This window comes from Suillus subaureus, assembly GCF_016647635.1.
Source record: "Suillus subaureus strain MN1 chromosome Unknown BJ212scaffold_28, whole genome shotgun sequence".
Taxonomy (NCBI): domain Eukaryota; kingdom Fungi; phylum Basidiomycota; class Agaricomycetes; order Boletales; family Suillaceae; genus Suillus; species Suillus subaureus.
The window spans coordinates 215591-235713 of NW_024538584.1; the positions used below are offsets into that span (position 1 = coordinate 215591).

At 45.8% G+C, this 20123-nt stretch overlaps 5 protein-coding genes across 5 annotated transcripts; 3 read left to right on the forward strand and 2 right to left on the reverse strand.

Annotated features, from left to right (window-relative positions):
• Positions 1–155: 155 nt before the first annotated feature.
• Positions 156–924, reverse strand: BJ212DRAFT_1277261 (uncharacterized protein; the record flags this gene model as incomplete). The annotated part of the gene is made up of 6 exons (XM_041331348.1): positions 156–182; positions 236–291; positions 350–476; positions 528–612; positions 661–755; positions 823–924. The coding sequence occupies 6 exons, from the start codon at positions 922–924 to the stop codon at positions 156–158; spliced, it is 492 nt and encodes a 163-aa protein (XP_041190185.1).
• Positions 925–3416: 2492 nt separating this feature from the next.
• Positions 3417–4036, forward strand: BJ212DRAFT_1372933 (uncharacterized protein; the record flags this gene model as incomplete). Its single annotated transcript, XM_041336344.1, has 3 exons — positions 3417–3695; positions 3729–3829; positions 3983–4036. A coding segment is annotated over one exon (279 nt), but the record flags the coding sequence as incomplete, so codon positions are not given.
• Positions 4037–5385: 1349 nt separating this feature from the next.
• Positions 5386–6323, reverse strand: BJ212DRAFT_488741 (uncharacterized protein). The gene is made up of 6 exons (XM_041343323.1): positions 6250–6323; positions 6124–6183; positions 5972–6066; positions 5839–5923; positions 5502–5785; positions 5386–5452 (listed from the first exon to the last, which is right to left on the reverse strand). Coding segments are annotated over exons 2-6 (504 nt in total). The 5' UTR covers positions 6163–6183; positions 6250–6323; the 3' UTR covers positions 5386–5451.
• A 9710-nt stretch (positions 6324–16033) lies between these two features.
• BJ212DRAFT_1483500 (uncharacterized protein) lies at positions 16034–16351 on the forward strand (the record flags this gene model as incomplete). The annotated part of the gene is made up of 1 exon (XM_041340623.1): positions 16034–16351. The coding sequence occupies one exon, from the start codon at positions 16034–16036 to the stop codon at positions 16349–16351; it is 318 nt and encodes a 105-aa protein (XP_041190188.1).
• Positions 16352–16793: 442 nt separating this feature from the next.
• BJ212DRAFT_1239216 (uncharacterized protein) lies at positions 16794–16955 on the forward strand (the record flags this gene model as incomplete). The annotated part of the gene is made up of 1 exon (XM_041329573.1): positions 16794–16955. A coding segment is annotated over one exon (162 nt), but the record flags the coding sequence as incomplete, so codon positions are not given.
• Positions 16956–20123: the final 3168 nt, after the last annotated feature.

Sequence of the window (20123 nt, forward strand, 5' to 3'; positions counted from 1 at the left end):
TCATGTTGTTCCTGTGACGAAACAAATACCCCCTCTCAACCTTGTAACCGAGATATAGTATACAGATGCACGATCAGGTGCCTACCGCATGATATTCCACTTGATATAGATATAAAACCACATGGCCGAGAATAAATGATCTATCAGTCATGAGATCAACGGCCCCTGCGCGTCACAAAATTCTAGAGATACAAATAAATCCACAATCCTACGCACGAGAAAAATGCTGGCTTACGTCCAGATCCTGCGATGTCGCCACAGCAAGCACGAAATTCCTGCCCTGGTCCGTAACTACAATGATCAGAGCCATTAGGGGCCGCAAAATCAAAATATTCAACTCAATACGCACCTAGCGCAAAGATATTGTCCCGCAAAAACTCTGCTAGTTCCGCAAGGGACGTCAAGGGAGTTATGAGGGTGTAATGCTGAGATGCGCTACGATTGAACTTGGTCATGTATTTACTGATGGAGTCGTTCTGGGAATCTGATTAAGCATATAAGGGCATCGATCTGATAGCGATGCGTACTGGTGATGCTGTGCCTGCTTCCCACTTTTCTTTCAGAGCAGCGACGTCAACGTACCCGAGAGGACGCCGATCGCGGTTTAGGACGCTGAACGGGAAAGTTAGACATTGGCACGCACGGAAGAAACGCACTTACGGAATATGGGAAAAGTCACGATCATATGCTGACTCCATTGCGCGAGATACGGATTCGGTGGAGGGTAAACAGAATGCAGGGGGAAGTTGCAGGTCCTAGTGATCGATAATGCGTCGCCTTATCTTAGTTTCGTAGGATATTAATTAATCTTATGATACACACCTCTACAACAGCACCACGGTATTTATCGTTTGGAGGCATTGATGTTAGGGCGAAGATGTTGAAGGGGACTGCGTCTGATGGGAGTTGAATTGAGGTTGCCATTTCTTGGAGGGGACTGGATGAGTGAGTGTACACACGCACCACTTAAATCGTCAAAGCTTTGAGGAATGGACCGATTCCTATTAATTTCGAAGCGAAGGACAACCGAACCGGAGAGTGCCCGAGTTATGTATAATGCACTAACCCTAACTTGTAACCACAACGGGTATTGCATTAGTTGTGCGTGTTTGTGCTGTGTATGTGATTTCATTCCACAGCTTTTGGTGTGATCAATCAAGATTCTGGTTCGAGAAACAAACACCGCAAGTAGTCACCATAGAAGCGATGGACACCAATATATCTGCAGATTCTGCACGCACTTCACAAGCCCCATCCCGATATGCCCATAGTCTCAGAGGATTTTGTTTTGTGGCTGCTCAGCTTCGGTCCTTCCAGTTACTTTGTAGGTTCGTATGGAGCAATTGGGATGCCGATGGTGATGTCTCAATATATCTGAACATTGCCTCACAGCTGCGGGCTCTACTGCTGTGGTATATGACTGGGGTAAGCGGGATAATACGTTCCAAGGGACCATTGATATTTATGCAGTATTCAAGTATTAACATTCGGACAAGAGGTAAGTTGATGTCATGACCTGTGCATCTCACTAAGAATGCTTTCACAGTTTGAACTGATCTTGGTGAGCAAAGTCCTATATCAGAACCAAATGGGATGACACAAATTGGCTCGGGGCAGAGGAAACGTTGGTCACTTCATGACCGTTCTTTATATTTGTGTATGTTATTGCTACATAGAGCGCAGTTGGTATGTTGTGCTGACTTCAACATATGCTAGGTGCGCTACATTGGAATATTAATCTCTGTGTACGTCTACAAGGCTATCTACATAACACTGCAATGTGCTAATAAGTCATCTCTCGCAACCAGCATCAACATCCTGGGTATGTGTCCTCAGATGTGTTCGCCTCTTCTGACTAGCAGCATGCAGCAAATCTCCCCATTCCTATTACTGGTTCAGTGGGTATTCTGCACCATGCCTGCCATTCCCATTCAACTGCTGACCACACTCCTATATAGGGGTGAGTGATATTCTTTGCTGGTTTGTGTCTTCAAGATGACAACTTCAACAGCTGTGAGTTCATTTGAAGTATTTATTCTACCACCGAGTAACTGGTATTTCAGGTACTATCACTGGGTACATACAGATATGGATTCCTGTCATCGTCAATGCTATGCTGGGCGGTGAGCTCACCCGTGATGCCTTACTGATATCGGCTTGACTGAAATATCATTCAAGCCATCATGATTGCTCGGATATATGCCATGTATCAGGGATCGAAAAAGTTGCTAATCTTTCTTGTTGTAGCATTGCTGGCTTGCGCGGTCACCTCCGGAGTTATGGTAATGATTGAAAACCTGGGTTTTTCAGCGCGTAAGTTTTAATTTTTAATGAAAGCCTGGGGCATAAGAGACTCACGAGCATTCACCAGTGCAAAATTTCCTTTTTGGCCACTATTTCTGCACCGACAGCATGTACATGTACATGACAAATCTGACTTATGAGAGTGCGATATGCATCGCTGCATGGGAGATCCTCGCCCTATTTCTTACAGTCTGGATTGTTATAAAGCACTTCCGTGAACTGCGACAATCGCCGGCAGGAACAACCATTGGGGACTGTTTCGCGATATTAATACAAAGTCACGTGTTTTACTTTCTAGCGTGAGTTCGGTGATTTGGATGTTATGATCTTGTTTTCACTGAAGTTCCACATGTTCTAGCTTCGCTATTATGGCTTGCTTCAGACTTCGCTCGCTGTCCCCAAATATCATGGTGCGCGACCTATGACTGGTATCTGCAGCTGACCACTCTCATCATTTCTCTACAGAACTCATCGTCCATGCGAAATGCTATTTACTCTGGTGTTTATTCAATTGCCCAGATGTTGCAGATGTTTGTGCTTGGACCGCGTCTGATCCTCAGCATTAGAGAATATCACGCTAAGGTCGTGGCGAGGGCCGACGGGGGAACAGGCATGACGTCTATTGCTTTTCAGGCTGGTGGAGATGCGTTAAGCAGCGTAGATGCGTCAACTGGCAGAGATATGTAGCACATCAAACAATCCAAATGATTAACGACGTGGGTACTGCGGTGTACAGCGAGCATGCATATTTATTGTTACATTGTCATATTTAGTCTCGTCATGTTGTGTATTAGGTGTTCCGAAGTGATTTGGAGGATAGAACTTCTTGTACTTACTTTCTGCTACCTGGGACACGGAGCCCCCTCCAGATACGGAGTGACCAATCGATGCTTAGAGCTCCACGAGTCCAGCTTTTCAAATCTGTTATTTTGAGTCCTCGGAGACTTCTCAGTATTACTGTCAATGAGAATATACAATATTTTATCGCATTGTAATATGAAATTTATAACTGTCTTTTCACGTTGATGACATTCGTGCCTTCCTTATAGGAACTGCTAGCTTGCACACAGGCAATCTTGCTGCAGTCACTACATACGACAGACAATGACAAGCTAAGCGGCGCCACACCTTGCTACCAGATCATCACGGACTTTGTGTCGACACCCAGTCCACATATAGGCTCGTATATAATATCTCGCGTCCCCCTCACAAAAAATCCCCAACTCAAGAAAGAATCAGCACACCAACCTTATATTACTTCGCCTTTAACTCCTCCCCAAGCTCCCTCACCCTCTTCTCTCACCCACACGAATCCTCAATCCGTGCCTCTAGTACACGTATCCCTTCGAGGGCGCGCGCGAGGTGTTTGGCTCCTGTGCCCTCTGTTGTAAGTTCGCTTTCGCCATTCCCCAAGGTCGATTCACATTCCCTAGGTGGTAACGCCAGTCCGCTCTCATCACACCGCTCCGTCCCATCCTCCGGAGCCCGAGACATAGCAACCCGGCTAAACGTCCAACTCCCTGTTCTATCACCCGTGAGAGTCAATATATGCGTGTGACACTTTGTCAGAGACGGTGTGCGTGCGCCAACATCGGCAGCATCGACACAAAAGAAACACGCAAAGGCGCACGGTAGGGAGATGGTGATCAAAGTTAATCCCCAAAAGAAAGAAACTCACCCTCTGCATCTCTCCCCCTCAACACATCCTTCCACTCCTTAACCGCATCCCACCCACCCTCCCTATCCACCAGATGCTTAAGATGAGCAGTATCCGATAACCTTTCAAGCTCTGACAGTGCTGCGAAGGACGCGGCGAACTCGGACATGGAGTGCGGGCATATGACTTGGGAGAGCAGGGACCCTGGGCGTTGTAGGGACAATGAGAGATGTCGAATATGCCTGGGCAGCCGTCTGTGCCGTCTGACGCGTAAGTGCGCCATCAGTGTGCATCGAGCCTCTGAACATTGAACATCTCCCAGGCGCCGTAGGATTGGGATTAGTTCTGTGAGCTTTGAGTTTGGGGTTGGTAGCGGGGTATTAGGTGTGAGTGAATTGGAAGAGGTGAAGAAATCCCCGGAATGCATCCCCGTCTCCTGAGAGTGCAGGGGGAGTGGGGGGAGGTTGTGTATAATTGAAAGAAGAGTGTGGAATCTTTGAGAGGATTCATCGAGTTGTCATTCAGTAGTCGCACGGGTCGTAATTTAGTCGTCCAGTAAAGAATATCAGAATAAGAAAGCACAAGCAACGCAGAGCACCAGAATGAGACCCATCGTAGAAAACACCAAGCACTCGCCGCCCAGTTAACCTAGCAACCTCTTGTAGATCTTTATACGCGTTCAATAAGTCTCCCACCTCCGTCTGCGAGGGGAAGGAGGAAGGGCGGTCGAATATGTAGACTGTGTGAATTTGTTAGTCGTGTTTGCTCGTCGGGGGACATAAAATCAAAAGATAATCTATAACGCACCAAGCACCAAAACACTCACTTTCCGTACAGGCAGCAACAATACCATCAGTGTCGCTCTTCTGTTCTCATCCCTGTTTTTCCTTGCCCTCTCCATCCATGATACCCGTACCACGAGAGCGCTTCCTCGTGATAAATAGCAGGACGGTTATTAACCCGCACCCAGCAGCGGACCAGAGGTGTTTGATAACGAAGTCCACTGTCCATTCGTATGTGACGCAGATCTGTGAAAGGCGTTAGCTGAGATTTTGGGAGAAGAGAGGGGTGGATTTTGGAAGGTAGGAAGCAAACTCGAGCATACCTTGTATATCGAATTCAGATGTTTGATCGATCGCAGGTATGTTATGAGGACATCCCGTTCACGTGCGCCTCCGTCGCAGAACCTGTGTTCCATATTCGCCTTCCAGACGGGCTTCTATAGCTGCGAAACCACCAAAAGCAGGTGTTACAGCGCGGAGGATCTGGACATTGTCTCCAGAATGTAGACCTTAGCAGTAACAAAATAATTGATAAAAAAAAAGCAGTGCGGTACCTCTGAAATCGAGACCTTGTGAGTTGAGTGGTGAAGAGAAAAAGATCGGGGGAGGATTTCATGAGATTGCCGCTGGAGGAAAGGTAGATATCGTGAATTTATCGAGCCAAGCAGGTTCTGAACCTCAGGGATAGTGCAAATTGAGGGTGGTGGATCTGAAGAGAGTATAAACGGAAATGAAAGAAGATCAGGGAGGATACTTACCATAGAATTTGTGTACGTATATGCTTGGTATAGCGAGCGCGAACCATAGAGCGAGGTCGGTCAAGAACCCCTTGCCATTTGCACTGACCAATTCTCTCACTATGCCACCGCAAGACGACAGCTATACTCGGCACTTCGAGAAGGTAGAGTGAGCGGTGAACAGGAACACTTCGGGGGCGCAAAAACTCTGCCAGTTCCGCAAGGGGCGTCAAGGGAGTTATGAGGGTGTGATACTGAGACGCGCTACGATTGAACTTGGTCATGTATTTACTGATGGAGTCGTTCTGGGCATCAGATTAAGCATATAAGGGGGCATCGATCTGATAGCGATGCGTACTGGTGATGCTGTGCCTGCTTCCCACTTTTCTTTCAGAGCAGCGACGTCAACGTACCCGAGAGGACGCCGATCGCGGTTTAGGATGCTGAATGGGAAAGTTAGACGTTGGCACGCACGGAAGAAACGCACTTACGGAATATGGGAAAAGTCACGATCATATGCTGACTCCATTGCGCGAGATACGGATTCGGTGGAGGGTAAACAGAATGCAGGGGGAAGTTGCAGGTCCTAACAATCGATGATGCGTCGACTTATCTTGGTTTCGTAGGATATTAATGTACACACCTCTATAACAGCACCACGGTATTTATCGTTTGGAGGCATTGATGTTAGGGCGGACTGCGTCTGATGGGAGTTGAATTGAGGTTGCCATTCTTGGAGGAGACTGGATGAGTGAATGTACAAACGCACCACTTAAATCGTGAAAGCTTTAAGGAATGGACCGATTCCTGTCAACTTCGAGGCGAAGGTCAAACGAACTGGAGAGTACCCGAGTTAAATTGACATACTTGGTTAACATGTGACTGGTTGTGACGGTGTGACACTAATGTAGTGACCGTCGATTTTCTTCTTTCTTTCTTCATTCATCGATCGTTGCAGGTCGAGAGCATCTTTAAGAGTTGTGTATTGTTGTATTGATGTTTCATAGTAAGTGTCGTGAGGTGTCATTGCTATAAAGCAATTGGTGAGTACTCAGTTTTGGAGTCATGTAGTAGCTTATCAATGAACGAATTGATACATGGTGATAAGTATCATGCTCGCTGGTAAGCCATGCTATCCTGACACAAACAAAAAGTAACGTCGTCGGGACATTACGGTTTGATCCGGTCTTGACGGGCGAAAAGTGAGTAATTGACATATGCGCACTGAGGCAGTTCTCGAATTTACAGTCTCTCCACATAGGGCCTCACTACAGTCCACATGCCAGTCGGCCAGCTGCCGATGCTAAGTCTGACCCACCTCACAGAACGAATCTCCCAACCTAAATCGACCCCCATCTGGTAGCGGGAGAGGTTTTGTCAAAATTTCAAATGTCCATTCAGCCCCTCGTGCCCCGCTGAGCCTCCAGCAAATTGGACACCGGAGTATTATTTCAAGTAAGCAGGTGCTTTGTTTTTGGTATCAGGGACCCGCTGCAGTAATATATTTGGAATAGCTTCTCCATGGCGGTGATAGATCATGATTTGGCTATGACCTTCGTTAATAAGATAGATTGTCGTGTCAGGCCGTCACATAACCCAATTGTTGTTGGAATATAATGGCCGGGAAATTGAAGTAATTGCTGCGGGTGCAGCTGCTATCGGCATCAAGACGATGAAGAGCGGCGGTCATCCCGATTCGACTAAGATGCTCCTACATGCATGTGGACGCGATTAGTGTCCATGATCGATCTGTTTGGAGGCCTGTTGCCCACTGAGTTGGATCTTCTGCATCTGGTACGCATAGCCTTGATTTTTGAAGGTGCTTCCTTAACAAGCCTCACAAGCAGCTGTGCGAGAAATGAGCGAAGTTCACCCTGCTGGTACGTCACCGCATTGTGATTGATCCGATTATGTCTGAGATGATATCAATTTCCGACAGTCACTAGGCTCGTAGCCAGCACTGCCATATGCTAAAGCCGATGACGCGTCAACCTCTCAAAGACGTAATCCAGACTAGTTTTGAATCTAGATAATCAGGCCAAAGTTGACATTGCTCCAGGGGTGTCTGCTAATCTGTCGCTTGATCGTGTGTAAATGTCATTCTTACCCGTGCACATCCCTATTGTGATCGCCCATTCGTTGTTAATACACAGCATTGATATGATGAAGCTGCGGTTGGTCTGCGTTAGATTGATAGCCGCATGGTCCCTGATGGAACTAATGGAGAACCCCTCAGAAAACAAGTTCTATCATGCACAGATTTTATCGGCATTCAAAAAATTGGCCAAAAAGGTACTTGGCTTCGAATGAGGGCTCCACAATGTTCACATTGGCTTCACGCACTTTTACATGATTTCATTCCGTAACTTTTACTGTGATCCATCAAAGTTTTTGATCCGAGGGACGGACAATCAAGCTTATCACTATAAAAGCGATGGACGGGGGTATATCTGCACGCACTCAAAATTATACCCCATCCCGATATGACCTTCGTCTCAGATGATCCCACTCTTTGGCCGTTCATCAGTTCCTCTTCTTGCGTCAACTATTTTGTAGGTTCGTAGAGAGCAATTGGAATGCCAATGGTGACATCTCAATGTCTTTGGCTATCGCTTCACAGCTGCAAGCTCTACAGTGGTGGTATATGATTGGGGTGAGTGAGATAATACGTTCCGAGGAATCATTGATATGTATACAGTATTCAAGCATTAACATTCGGACAAGAGGTAAGTTGATGTTATCCACCTGCGCATTTCACTAAGAATACTTTAACAGTTCGAACTGATCTTAGTGAGTAAAGTCCTATATCAAAACCAAATAGGATGACGCAGTTAACTCGGGGCAGAGGAAACGTTGGTCCTTTATGACCGTTCTTTATATTTGTGTACATTATTACTACGAGCGCAGTTGGCATGTTGTGCTGACTTCAACGTATGCTAGGTGCGCTGTATCGGAATACTATTTTCTGCGTACGTCTGCAAGGCTATCTACATAACACGGCAATGTGCTAATAAGTCATATCTCGCAACCAGTATCAATATCCTATGTATGTATCCTCAAATGTGTTCGCTCCTTCTGACTGGCGGCATGTAGCGATTCTCCCTTTCTCGATTACCGATGTAGTGCGTATTCTGCACCGATGCTTGCCATTCCCATTCAACTACTAACTATGCTTCTATATAGGAGTGAGTGATATTCTCTGCTGGCTGTTGTCCTCAAGAAAATGACTTTAACAGCTGTAAGTTCATTTGAAGTATCTATTCTACCATCGAGTAACTGGGGTTTCAGGCACTATCATTTGGTATGTAGGGACATGGACCCCTGTCATCGTGAATGCTATGCTGGGCGGTGAGCTCACCTGCGGCTTCCTCACTGACAATGACTTGACTGAAATATCATTCAAAGTCACCATGATCGCTCGGATCTATGCCATGTATTTGGGGTCTAAAAAGTTGCTCATCTTTCTTGTTGTAACTTTACTGGTTTGTACGATCGCCTCTGGAGTCATAGTGGTAATTGTAAACTTGGGTGTCTCAGCGCGTAAGTTTTAATTATTGATGAAAGCTTGGAGCACAAGAGACTCATGGACATTTGCTAGAGGAGGACGTCCTTTCCGGCTACCATATCTGCGTTAACGATATGGACACGTACAGGACAAATCTGACTTCCGAGAGCATGATATCCACCGCTGTGTGGGAGGTCCTCGCCTTGTTTCTTACAGTCTGGATTGTTATAAAGCGCTTCCGTGAACTGCGACGTTCGCCGACAGGATCGACCATTGGGCACCGTTTCACAATGTTAACACAGAGTCACGTGTTTTACTTTCTGGCGTGAGTTCGGCGATTTGGATGTTATGAACTTGTTTCACTGAAGTTCAGCATGTGCTAGCTTTGCTATTGTGGCTTCCTTGAGACTTGGCTTACTGTCTCCAAATATTAGGGTATGTCGACTTGTGACTGGCATCTGCAGCTAACCACACTCTCACCATTTCTCTGCAGGATTCATTATCCATGGGAAGTGATATTTACTCTGGCATTTGGGCAATCGCCGAGGTATTGCAGTTGTTTGTGCTGGGGCCGCGTCTGATCCTCAGCATTCGAGAATATCACGCTAAGCTCATGGCCAGGCCCGACAGGGGATTAGGCATAAAGTCCATCAGTACTTTCTAGGTTGGTTGAGCGGCAGAGATGCGTCAACTTGTAGAGATGTGTAGTACACAAACCGATCTAAATGTTCAACCCTGGTACTGTGCGGGAACATGCATATTTATTTGCTTCGTTGTGATATATAGCCTCATCTCATGTATTTGGTGTTCCGATGTGATTTTGAGGATAGAACTTTTTGTACTTACTTTCTGCTACTTAGGACTAGGATACGGAATGGCCAATCGATGCTTGAAGCTGTGCACAGCTGCTATGTACATATCAAGGGGACGAAGGAAACCATAGCTAATGTCGTGCTTTCATGATGATTGCATGTTTACGAAAGACTAACTGAAGAGAGTCGCATCCAACAAACATACTGTCATGACAGAGTGGCAGGCATTATCAAGGTCCTTGATGGATGCTCGAGGTCTATGTCATTGTCATTCCATGTTTTGTGGTGGCATGCGAAAAGACCATGTCGTCGATCTGTTCTGACGTTGAGCGCCGAGATCTCAGAGTCAGCACAGATCGACGACTCATAACTGTACGAGTGATGGGGTGAAGAACCGCGGCGTCAGATTCGTAATGAAGCTGATGAAGTTACAAAGAAAAGAGCTACCCAACGCATTATTCAGGCCTCAGCAAGAAACAATTCTGCCCTTACTTTACTGAGGACAGGATCTCCACTGTACCATGCATGATGATAAAGTCTCCATGCACGAACACAGATGGCTCATCTTCAGCGACGAACCTCTCTTGCTGATGCTTCTTATCTCGTAGATGCTGCACAAAATCTTCAAGAGACATGAGTTCGAAAAGGTCGGAATCAATATCGGATGCGAGGTATGGGTACCCGGTATAGTATAGCAAGAGAGGATGTATTCCTTTGGTTTTGCATGGATCGATGGAGTAGCATCTATTGGAATAAAATTCACCTTATCTGAATGTAATAAATTAATCATAATAGAAATCAGTGCAAAAGGCGACGAAGACTGACGCGTCCTTTGAAGAGCTTGCTTCCCTCTACGGTCGGTCCAAGGGTGTACATAGCTTGTGGGGCTCGCAAACTTGCCTATAGCACTGAAACGCGCCTTTGCCATATCAACAATTACCTTGGCGATCTTCAGGGCGACTGAATGCTTCTCTGTCTCAGTTTGACGATGACGATTCCATATCTAAGTACTCAAGGGCTCGTCATCGATGTATTCATCGGTGTTCGGTCCGTCAGCGCTAAATGCGTATGTCTTGGGAACTGGGATATTGAGACAGCGTGCAGATATTAAGGATATGGAAGCGACCTCGTTTAATATCTGATGAAGCAGGAGAGTATCTCAGAGGACCTTTCGGAAGGTGCAGACTTGCATGTCCCAGCCTGGGAACTTGATGACAAATCGACAATGAGTAAGCTCGAAAAGGACGGATCAGCCCGGGCTGGTATGAACCTCCTAACGGACATCAGCATGATAGCCTATGTTAGTAACAGCAACAGATGGGTCAAAAGCTGGCGTATCACTCGGATACATCATGGTAGAGAAGCGGAATAGAGGATCCCATGGAGGCCGCGCCGATAAGGATGTGTAAGTTACCTTATCCAAAATTGCCGTGATTCTGACCCGAGGAATTGCATGAAATGAATATTGATTATGTATCTTCAGTCCTCAAGAGTGATATGGGAGGGTCACAACCCGCTATGGGCGGGGCGCTTGATATTAGTAGTTTCCACAAGGAAACTGGGCAATCGACTCAGTCAAGCCTGTATGTTCTAGGTGTGTTTTGCACCTGAAATGAGCACTTACGGCTATTTTATATAGTTTCTAGCATCCCTCCGCCCAGTGTAGCGGCCTGTCATAGTGACCATGATATCAACTACTTTATCTTTATGCAAATCAAGTGTTTCATAGTACTCAGCCATGCTACGTCGCATTTGGTATCTAGTTTCCGCCGCGGCATGGCAGCCGCATGGTGGCGGAGTGGTAAGTGATTTCATTGAACGAGATACAACTCTCAGGACGTCACTCTCGCACGTACCCATCATTTTCTTTTACATACACAGTCACTCCTCGTTACACGCCTCATACACGTTCACCTTTGATTCTCCGTCTCAATCAGCGCATTAATTCCTCTCCCAATCGAATATTCTCCCTCAGTCTTTTGATCCAAGACTGCAGAGGTGAGCTTTCTTATTTACTGTTCTACGTACATTTTCCTGACTATCACCCTACTTGGTCCCTTTCCCGTTCCCAGTCCGAGCCTCTTCATTCGTAAGACATTTGACAACATTTGCTGTGATCGATCAGGATTGTGCCGCATTAGAGAAACAAACACCCAAACTAATCGCTATAAAAGCGATGGACAGCGGTCTACATGCATTCCAGACGCTCCATTCCCATATGACCATAGTCGCATATGGTTTCCCTCAGTGGTGGATGTTCATTCGAGTCTATTCTGCTGAACTTTACAGCTATTTTGTAGGTTCGTACAGACCAATTGGGATGCCAATGGCGACGTCTAAATAGATTTGAATGTCGCCTCACAGCTGCAAGCTCTGCTGCAGTGGTATACGACTGGGGTGAGTGGGATAATATATTTCGAGGACTATTGGCATTTATGAAGTATTCAAGCATTAACATTCGGACAAGAGGTGAGTTGATGACATAACCTGTGTATCTCACTAAGAATGCTTTCACAGTTCGAACTGATCTTAGTGAGAAAATTCCTATATCAGAACCAAACAGGATGGTGCAATTGACTCGGGGCAGAGTCAACGTTGGTCCTTCATGACCGTTCTTTATATTTGTGTACGTTATTGCTAAGGAGAGCGCAGTTGGCACGTTGTACTGACTTCAACATATGCTAGGTGCGCTATATTGGAATACTATATTCTGTGTACGTCTGCGAGGCTATCTACATAACACTACAATGTGCTAATAAATCATATCTCGCAACCAGCATCAACATCCTGGGTATGTATCCTCAAATGTGTAACTGTGTTTGTCCCTTCTGACTGGCGGCGTGCAGGGAATTTCCCGACAATCTCGATTACCTATGTAGTGCGTATTCTCCACTGATACCTACCATTCCTATTCCCATTCAACCGCTTACCACGCTCCTATGTAGGGGTGAGTGAGATTCTCGGCTGGCACGTGTCTTCAAGATAACCACCTCAACAGCTGTGAGTTCATTTGAAGTATTTATTTCACCACTAAATAACTGGGGTTTCAGGCACTATCATTTGGTACATACAGGTATGGACCCCTATCATCGTAAATGCCATGCTGGGCGGTGAGCTGACTTGCGGTTTCCTCACTGATATTGACTTGACTGAAATATCATTCAAGTCATCATGGTTGCTCGGATATATGCCATGTATCAGGGATCCAAAAAGTTGCTCATCTTTCTTGTCGTAATATTGCTGGCTTGCACGATCGCCTCCGGAGTTATGGTGGTATTTATCGACTCAGCTGGTTCAATGCGTAAGCTTTAATCTTGATCAAAGCCTGGAGCACAAGAGACTCATGGACATTTAGCACTGAAAGGGGTCGCCGCTTCCGGCTGCCCTACCGCATCCACGATAAACCTGAATTTCTTCAGTATGATATCCACCACCGTATGGGAGATCCTCGCCTTGTTTCTTACAGTCCGAATTGTTTTAAAGCACTTCCGTGAACTGCGACAACCGCTGACAGGATCGACCATTGGAGACTGTTTCAGGATATTAATAGAGAGTCACGCATTTTACTTTCTAGCGTGAGTTTGGTGATCTGGATGTTATTATCTTGAATTACTGAAGTTCCGCACTTGCTAGCTTTGTTACTGTGGCTTGCTTCACGCTTGGGTCACTGTCTCTAGTCATGGTGCGCCAACCTGTTACTGGCATCAGCAGCTGGCCACTCTCTCATCATTTCCCTGCAGAACACAATTTCCGTGGAAAGTACTGTTTACTCTGGCGTTTGGTCAATCGCCGAGGTATTGCAGATGTTTGTGCTGGGACCGCGTCTGGTCCTCAGCATTCGAAAACATCACACTAAGGTCGTGGCCAGGGACGACGGGGGAACAGGCATGACGACCATTGCTTTCCATGCTGGTGGAGACACGTCGACCGGCAGAGATGTGTAGCACGTGAAACGGTGTAAACGATCAACCAAGGTACTGTGGGGGGAGCATGCATATTTATTTGTTTCGTTGTGATATTCAGCTTCATCTCGCTATGTATTCGGTGTTCTGAAGTGATTTGTAGGATAGAATTTCTTGTATTTAGTGTTACCTGGGATACGGAGTCCCCTCTAGATACGGAGCGGCCAATTGATGCTTCAAGCTCCACGAGTCTAGCTTTTCAAATCTGCTATTTTGAGTCCTCGGAGACTTCCCAGTATTACTGAGAATATACAAATATTGAATCGCATTGCAATACGAAATAACTGACTTTCTTCATTGATAACCATTTTGTGCCTTCCGTACATTATACATCTGACTGCTTGAGTGCACAACTAGTGATGACCACACGTGGGCGATGTACACTTAATTACACAGCGTAGAGGTCTGACTGGAAACAGATAGGCTAACTCATGCTATAACAACTACTAACTTGCACACCGCAGTTACCACATATGACAGATAAGCTAAGGAGTGCCACACCTTACCACCAGATCATCACAGAACTTGCATCTACACCCAGTCCACATACATACCAGTCTATAATAACCATGTCACGTTGGAGTAGGGGACCCCTAGGCAGAGGGTGAGAGTAGAGAGGTTTGGTGGTGTTTGGGCCGGGTTTAGCCGAGCGAGCGTTGTTAGAGCAGCCGGAAGCAGTAGCACAGCAGGTCTTTGTTGTCCTTCGATAGCATAGTCTTCGGGCATAGCCCACTTCAACTGGTGAACAGAGCGAGTTCACCTCAACCAAAAACACTTCACATTTGGTCTTCCCCTTAGAGTCTAGAGTCCAGAGTCCAGAGTCCAGATGCAGAAATCAGAAGCCTTGTGTATTACATGAGCAGATGACCTGACTAGCCAAGTACAAAAGAGTCAAGAAACATGAGGAGAACACATTATAAAGCATAGCATTTTGATTTTGGAACTGAGAAACAGTACTGACAATGGGCAAGTCTCTTTAGCCAAACTGTCTAACAGAAAGAAACTACCACCTAGAGGGCCAGGAGGAAGGTTCCTCCCCAAGGCCCTCTCAGACACTGAAAATTCTAGCAGCACATTCAACTTGTCAGTGTCGTTGCCTCTCAACACACTGGAGACTAATGAACAGCAGCTTATGCCAGATGAAGAGGAACCAGAGGATCATGAATTTCCAGATTGTGAGGTTAGCAGGGATTTAAGAGAAGACGATGAAGAGTCATTACCTGATGCACCAAGAAGAAACACAATACTTCTTCCAGCCTTCCAGTGGGACATGGGCGTACCACCATCTATCCTCAGAGAATCAATCACTCAACTAGTCTGTTAAGGTCATACTCAAAGGGTAGTTAGATCGGAAGGGCTTTGGCCTCAGCTCGTGCACTGTGCCCCTTACCCAAGTATTGCCCCTTATTTCAGGAAGGCAAGACTAGCGCATCCGGAAGGTCAGACGAGTAGTGTAACGGATCCAGATGACTTCCGGATGAGAGATAAGTATCGTAGGGCTAATCTGGATGAGTCCAGACTAGAAACTAATGGTAATGGACTGTTGGGGACAGAGGTGGATATGGATAGACTATAGGAATCAATCCTAAGTCTCGGAGGGTGATGAGAGTAGAGGTACTCAAGTCCGGAGGACAGGAATGAGCAGAACTAAGATGATATTCGAACTGAGGTACTACAGAAAGTTACAGGAGGTTATATACTATAGGTATCTAATGGAATGATCAATCAGCAGAGTCTGAGGCTATGTACAAAGCATGTGGATAGTCTATTGGTAAGTAGAAATGGATCACAAATCATGAAACAGAAATGAAACATAGGTAGCGGATAAGGGAGCAGGATGGATATACAGATAACCAAAATACCGGAGTTAGGGGGTTACCAAAAGGGGATGAGTGCTGGTTGTGGATTCGGATGAGTTGTGGACTGGACTGGACAAGTGGACAGGTTGAATGATGAGATGTTAGAGGGAGATAAGATGCAGATAGGATTGGAGATAAGATGTGGATCTGAGAAGAGATAAGGGTCAGATCTGAGATCCGGATATGCGGATATAACATAGTCCCACCAGTGCAACCACCAGTAGTATTAACAAAGCCCAATATAAAGCCTACCATCATACCACAGCAAGTGCAGACAATCAGGAAAGCTACAATGTCAATGACATCAGCAAACTCCCCAACATTGTTCCATGGGCATGATGATGAAAACTCAGCTAACTTTATATGAAGCCTTGAAGCATACATCGCTGTCAACCATATCTCAGATGAAATGATAATGATCCTGCTGCTTGGCACATTCATCTTGGCAGGTTCAGAAGCAGATGTGTGGTGGACAGGTCTAGGAGCATCGCAGAAAGCTACATGGGCGCAAGCCAAAACAGAATTCTTAATGAAATGGCCAGCAATAGTCATTGCAGGAAAGACACAGAGGGAGTATCAGAAGGACTTACTAGAGCTGCAATTCAAAGAGGAAGAGGTTGGGGAATGGGTCACAGTAGCAGGGATCACAACATGGGCACACATCCAATTCCACAACAAGTTAAAGACACTTGTGAAGGATGCAGGAGTAGAAAATGTACCCATTCTAATCTAACCAGTCTGTGAAGCACTCCCACGAGCACTTAGAGACCTAACTTTGGCAGTGCCTGCAGATTGGGACACATTCCTAAATGAAATCAAAGGCATCAATATCAATACTCTGCAGGAGAAGGCAAAGAGGGTAAAGGAGAGGAAGGAAACAGAAAAAGCTCAGAATGCATGCATCACATGGTTAGAAAATCGACAAGATCCTATCAAGGTACTATACCTACAAATGCAGCAAACATCCATTGGGTCCAATATGCTCACCCCAAAGGCCATAGCACCTCTGAGAACTACAGGAAATGCACCTTCCAATGTCATGACACCATGAAGAGCAGTACACTACGTCACAGCCAACCAAATGGCGCCCAACCAATACCCCAGAGGACAGCCTCCAACGCAAGAAGAAAGAGATGCATTGCTGCACGTACATCAATGAACTGCAACACCATGCAGACACAGAAGCAGGATATGCAGTATATGGAGAGCAGTTAAGGCAATGGGCAGTGAAATGGGGAGAAGGAGCTAGGTGTACAGAGAAAACACCCTTCCCACTAACCCCAGGAACAGTGCAAGTCTGTTCTGGAGAATGCTTCAGATGCAGCGTGCATGGTCACATTGGGCCAAGATGCCCCATCCCCACATATGCTCAACTTCCCAAGAATGAAAGCATATGGCAGCAGCACCTGCATGTGAGTCCTCGGTACCTTCAATAGAGCCACAGCTCCACAAGTCAATCTTGTGATAGATGAGACTGTAGAACAGGGAAATGGGAGCAGGTTGTTGGCATAGAGGATAGCCAAATGACCTGAGAACATTTAGTACCTCAACTGTCTGGACAATCAGTCCTCATGTGTGAGAAGGAGACACATGAGGACCAGCTTACCTTCCCCATTGAACATGTTCATCCTACGAATCATGTTGATATACAACCAACTAAGGAGCAATGCGACATTGTTGACTTGTATTCAGCAGGCGATGGAGAAGCCCAACAGAACTGCCAACTGTTTTTACATTATGTGGCATTCACAGGACCTGCAAGGAGAGATAGTAAGAGTCAAAGCACTCTTTGATGAAGGGGTGATGGTCAGCTGCAATGTGCGCAATGATATTCGACAGCATAAAACACCATTTGGGAAACTGGAAGGCATCAACCAAACAGCTGCAAATGGCCAACAGTGCTTTAGTCCCATCAAAAGGGACATGGAAGGGCAAAGTCCACAATAGCAGGAGTAAGAGTGCAAGGGGAATTTGAAGTCTTCAACAGCGGCGGAGGATGGAAGTTCCTGTTGGGAAAACCAATGTTACAAGCATTCAAAGCCATACATGAATATGAGATGGACACAGTCTACATAATGGAAATGAGGCCTCAATGACCATCCGCAACCAGAACCAGAGGACACCAGTAGAGATCAAAACACTGGAAGAAGAGACCCAAGAAACGATGTCAAAACAAAATGAGCCAATAGAAGGAAGAAGCTCCAGAGAACATACAGTACCAATCTGCATCATGACCAGCAATGGACAACTATCAGGAGACACAGTCAAGGAATTATGTGAGGCAATACTGGTGAACTTTCTAGACAACAAAGCGGAGGTCTTCATGAGAACCACAGACCCTAGGAATCCCAAAAGGGTAGCCTACATCGTGAAGGCAGTGCAGATCGGCAACAACCTTAGTCTTGAAGAACAAGAGAAAGTCAAAGAACTCGTTTCAAGATACATGGACATTTTTGCATGCTCGCTATCAGAGGTCATACCAGTACCAGGAGTGGTACATTGCCTGAACATCCCAGATGGAGCTACATTCAACTTACAGGTCCATCAACGAGCCCTTACACCCCTGCAAACCCAGTTCCTGCATGGGAAAATTGATGAGATGCTTGCAGCAGGCATCATTGAGAAAGCACACCCAGAGTTTGTCAAATGCTGTGCTATGACAGTCTTAGCTCAGAAAGTGCATGAGCACGGAGGACTCACCTTAGAAGAACTGCAGCATAAGGTCAACAAGCAGTATATGCAAAATGGCTTACCGCCAGCATTCACACTCCCAGAGAAAGAGGTTCCAGAAGAAATGCCACAAGAAGTACCAACAGGCCCACAGAAGTGGCACATATGCCAAAACTTCAATGAAGTCAACCAGCATACAGTGATTGCACCAATGCCGCAAGGAGATATTAGGGCTAAACAGCAGAGGTTGAGCGGACACAGGTATGTCTCCATATTCGACTTCACATCCAGTTTCTATGCTGTGGAAGTTCTGCAGGAAGCAAGACCACATACTGCCTTCTATGTAGAGGGGAGAGGGTACTTCTGGTACAAGAGGATGCCGATGGGCCTTACAGGAGCACCATCAACCTTTTGCAAAATGACAGTGACCCATTTGCACAACTTACTCGCAGATATGACAATGGAACTCTTCATCGACAACAGAGGATGCACAGCAGACTCATTCCAAGATATGTTTGAGAAATTGGAAAGAATATTTCAAAGATGCAGAGAACACAAGCTATCAATATCACCAACAAAGTGTCACCTGTTTATGACAGAAACCACATTCACAGGAGCAACAGTAGGACCACAGGGTGTCCAACCTGACCTAGAGAAGCTCACAGCCATTGTAAATTGGAAGCAACCAGCTGATGCACTGAATTTAGAATCCTTCCTGGGGCTAACAAGCCACTTCCACAACTTAGTACAGAGTTATGCAAAATGAGAAGGACTGCTAAGAGATCTCATCAAAGCAGCGCCACTTAAAGCCCCATATTCGAAAGCCACATACCAACACATTCTGAGAGAGTTCAAGCTTGAAGAGCATTGGACAGCAGCTCATACAGGAGCATTTCTAGACCTGAAAGCAGCCCTGGTGTCACAACCTATTCTTCAAGCACCAAAATATGATGGGTTGAACTTTGTGGTCACATCAGATGGATGCCAAGAAGGATTCGCAGCCATACTAAGTCAATGAGTATGGCAATAGAAACCATTGGGCAAATGGGTAGAATGCTTGCTCCCCATAGCCTTCGCATTGAAATGCACATCAAGGACAGAACAGAAGTACAAACCCTTCATACTCAAGTTTGCAGCCTTGAAATTTAGCCTTGACAAATTCTCCAACATTATATGGGGCTTCCCAGTGGAAATAGAGACCAATTGCCAGGCCTTATGGGACGTCTTGGTCAACAATCAGCTTAATGCAGCACATGCAAGGTGGAGAGATGGAATCATAGCACACCATATTGTAGATGTGCAACATGTATCAGGTAAACTGAACGTTATCACTGACAGACTTAGCTGTCAATGGGAAGGCCAGCCAAGAGACACCAGAATAGATGATGGGAGCGCATGGATGGTCAGCGAAGACTGGGAAGCAAGCTCCAGCCTGATTAATGACTTACTACTCACTGAATCAATGACTCAACAAGAACTAGTAAGTGATTTACAGAAATGCTTCACTAACAAACCCATCTTTCTAGAAGTAGTAGAGTCAATATTAGAAATGGACTCAAGGAAATCCTTACATGATCGCAAAAGAGCAAGACACCAAGCATCACAATATCTAATTGAGGAAGGAAAGTTATGGCAGTTACAAGGAGGAACAACAGTACAAGCATGCAGTAGAGTGGAATGCATCACTAAAGAAGAAGCAAAGCAATTAGCACAACAGCAGCATGAGGACAAGGGCCATTGGGGAAGAGACGCTATAAAAATCGCTTTGACAGACCAAATTTACAGCACTAAACTCAACACATCAATACTAGAAGTGATAGGAAATTGTGCTAAGT

Excerpts from the sequence above, each read along its gene's own strand:
- BJ212DRAFT_488741 (XM_041343323.1), bottom strand. The coding sequence starts at position 6,162 with ATGCCTCCAAACGATAAATACCGTGGTGCTGTTATAGAG. Across the intron at positions 6,067-6,123 it reads ACCGTGGTGCTGTTATAGAG|GACCTGCAACTTCCCCCTGC; the intron begins GTGTGTACATTA and ends ATCGATTGTTAG. Across the intron at positions 5,786-5,838 it reads AAGCAGGCACAGCATCACCA|AACGACTCCATCAGTAAATA; the intron begins GTACGCATCGCT and ends TCTGATGCCCAG.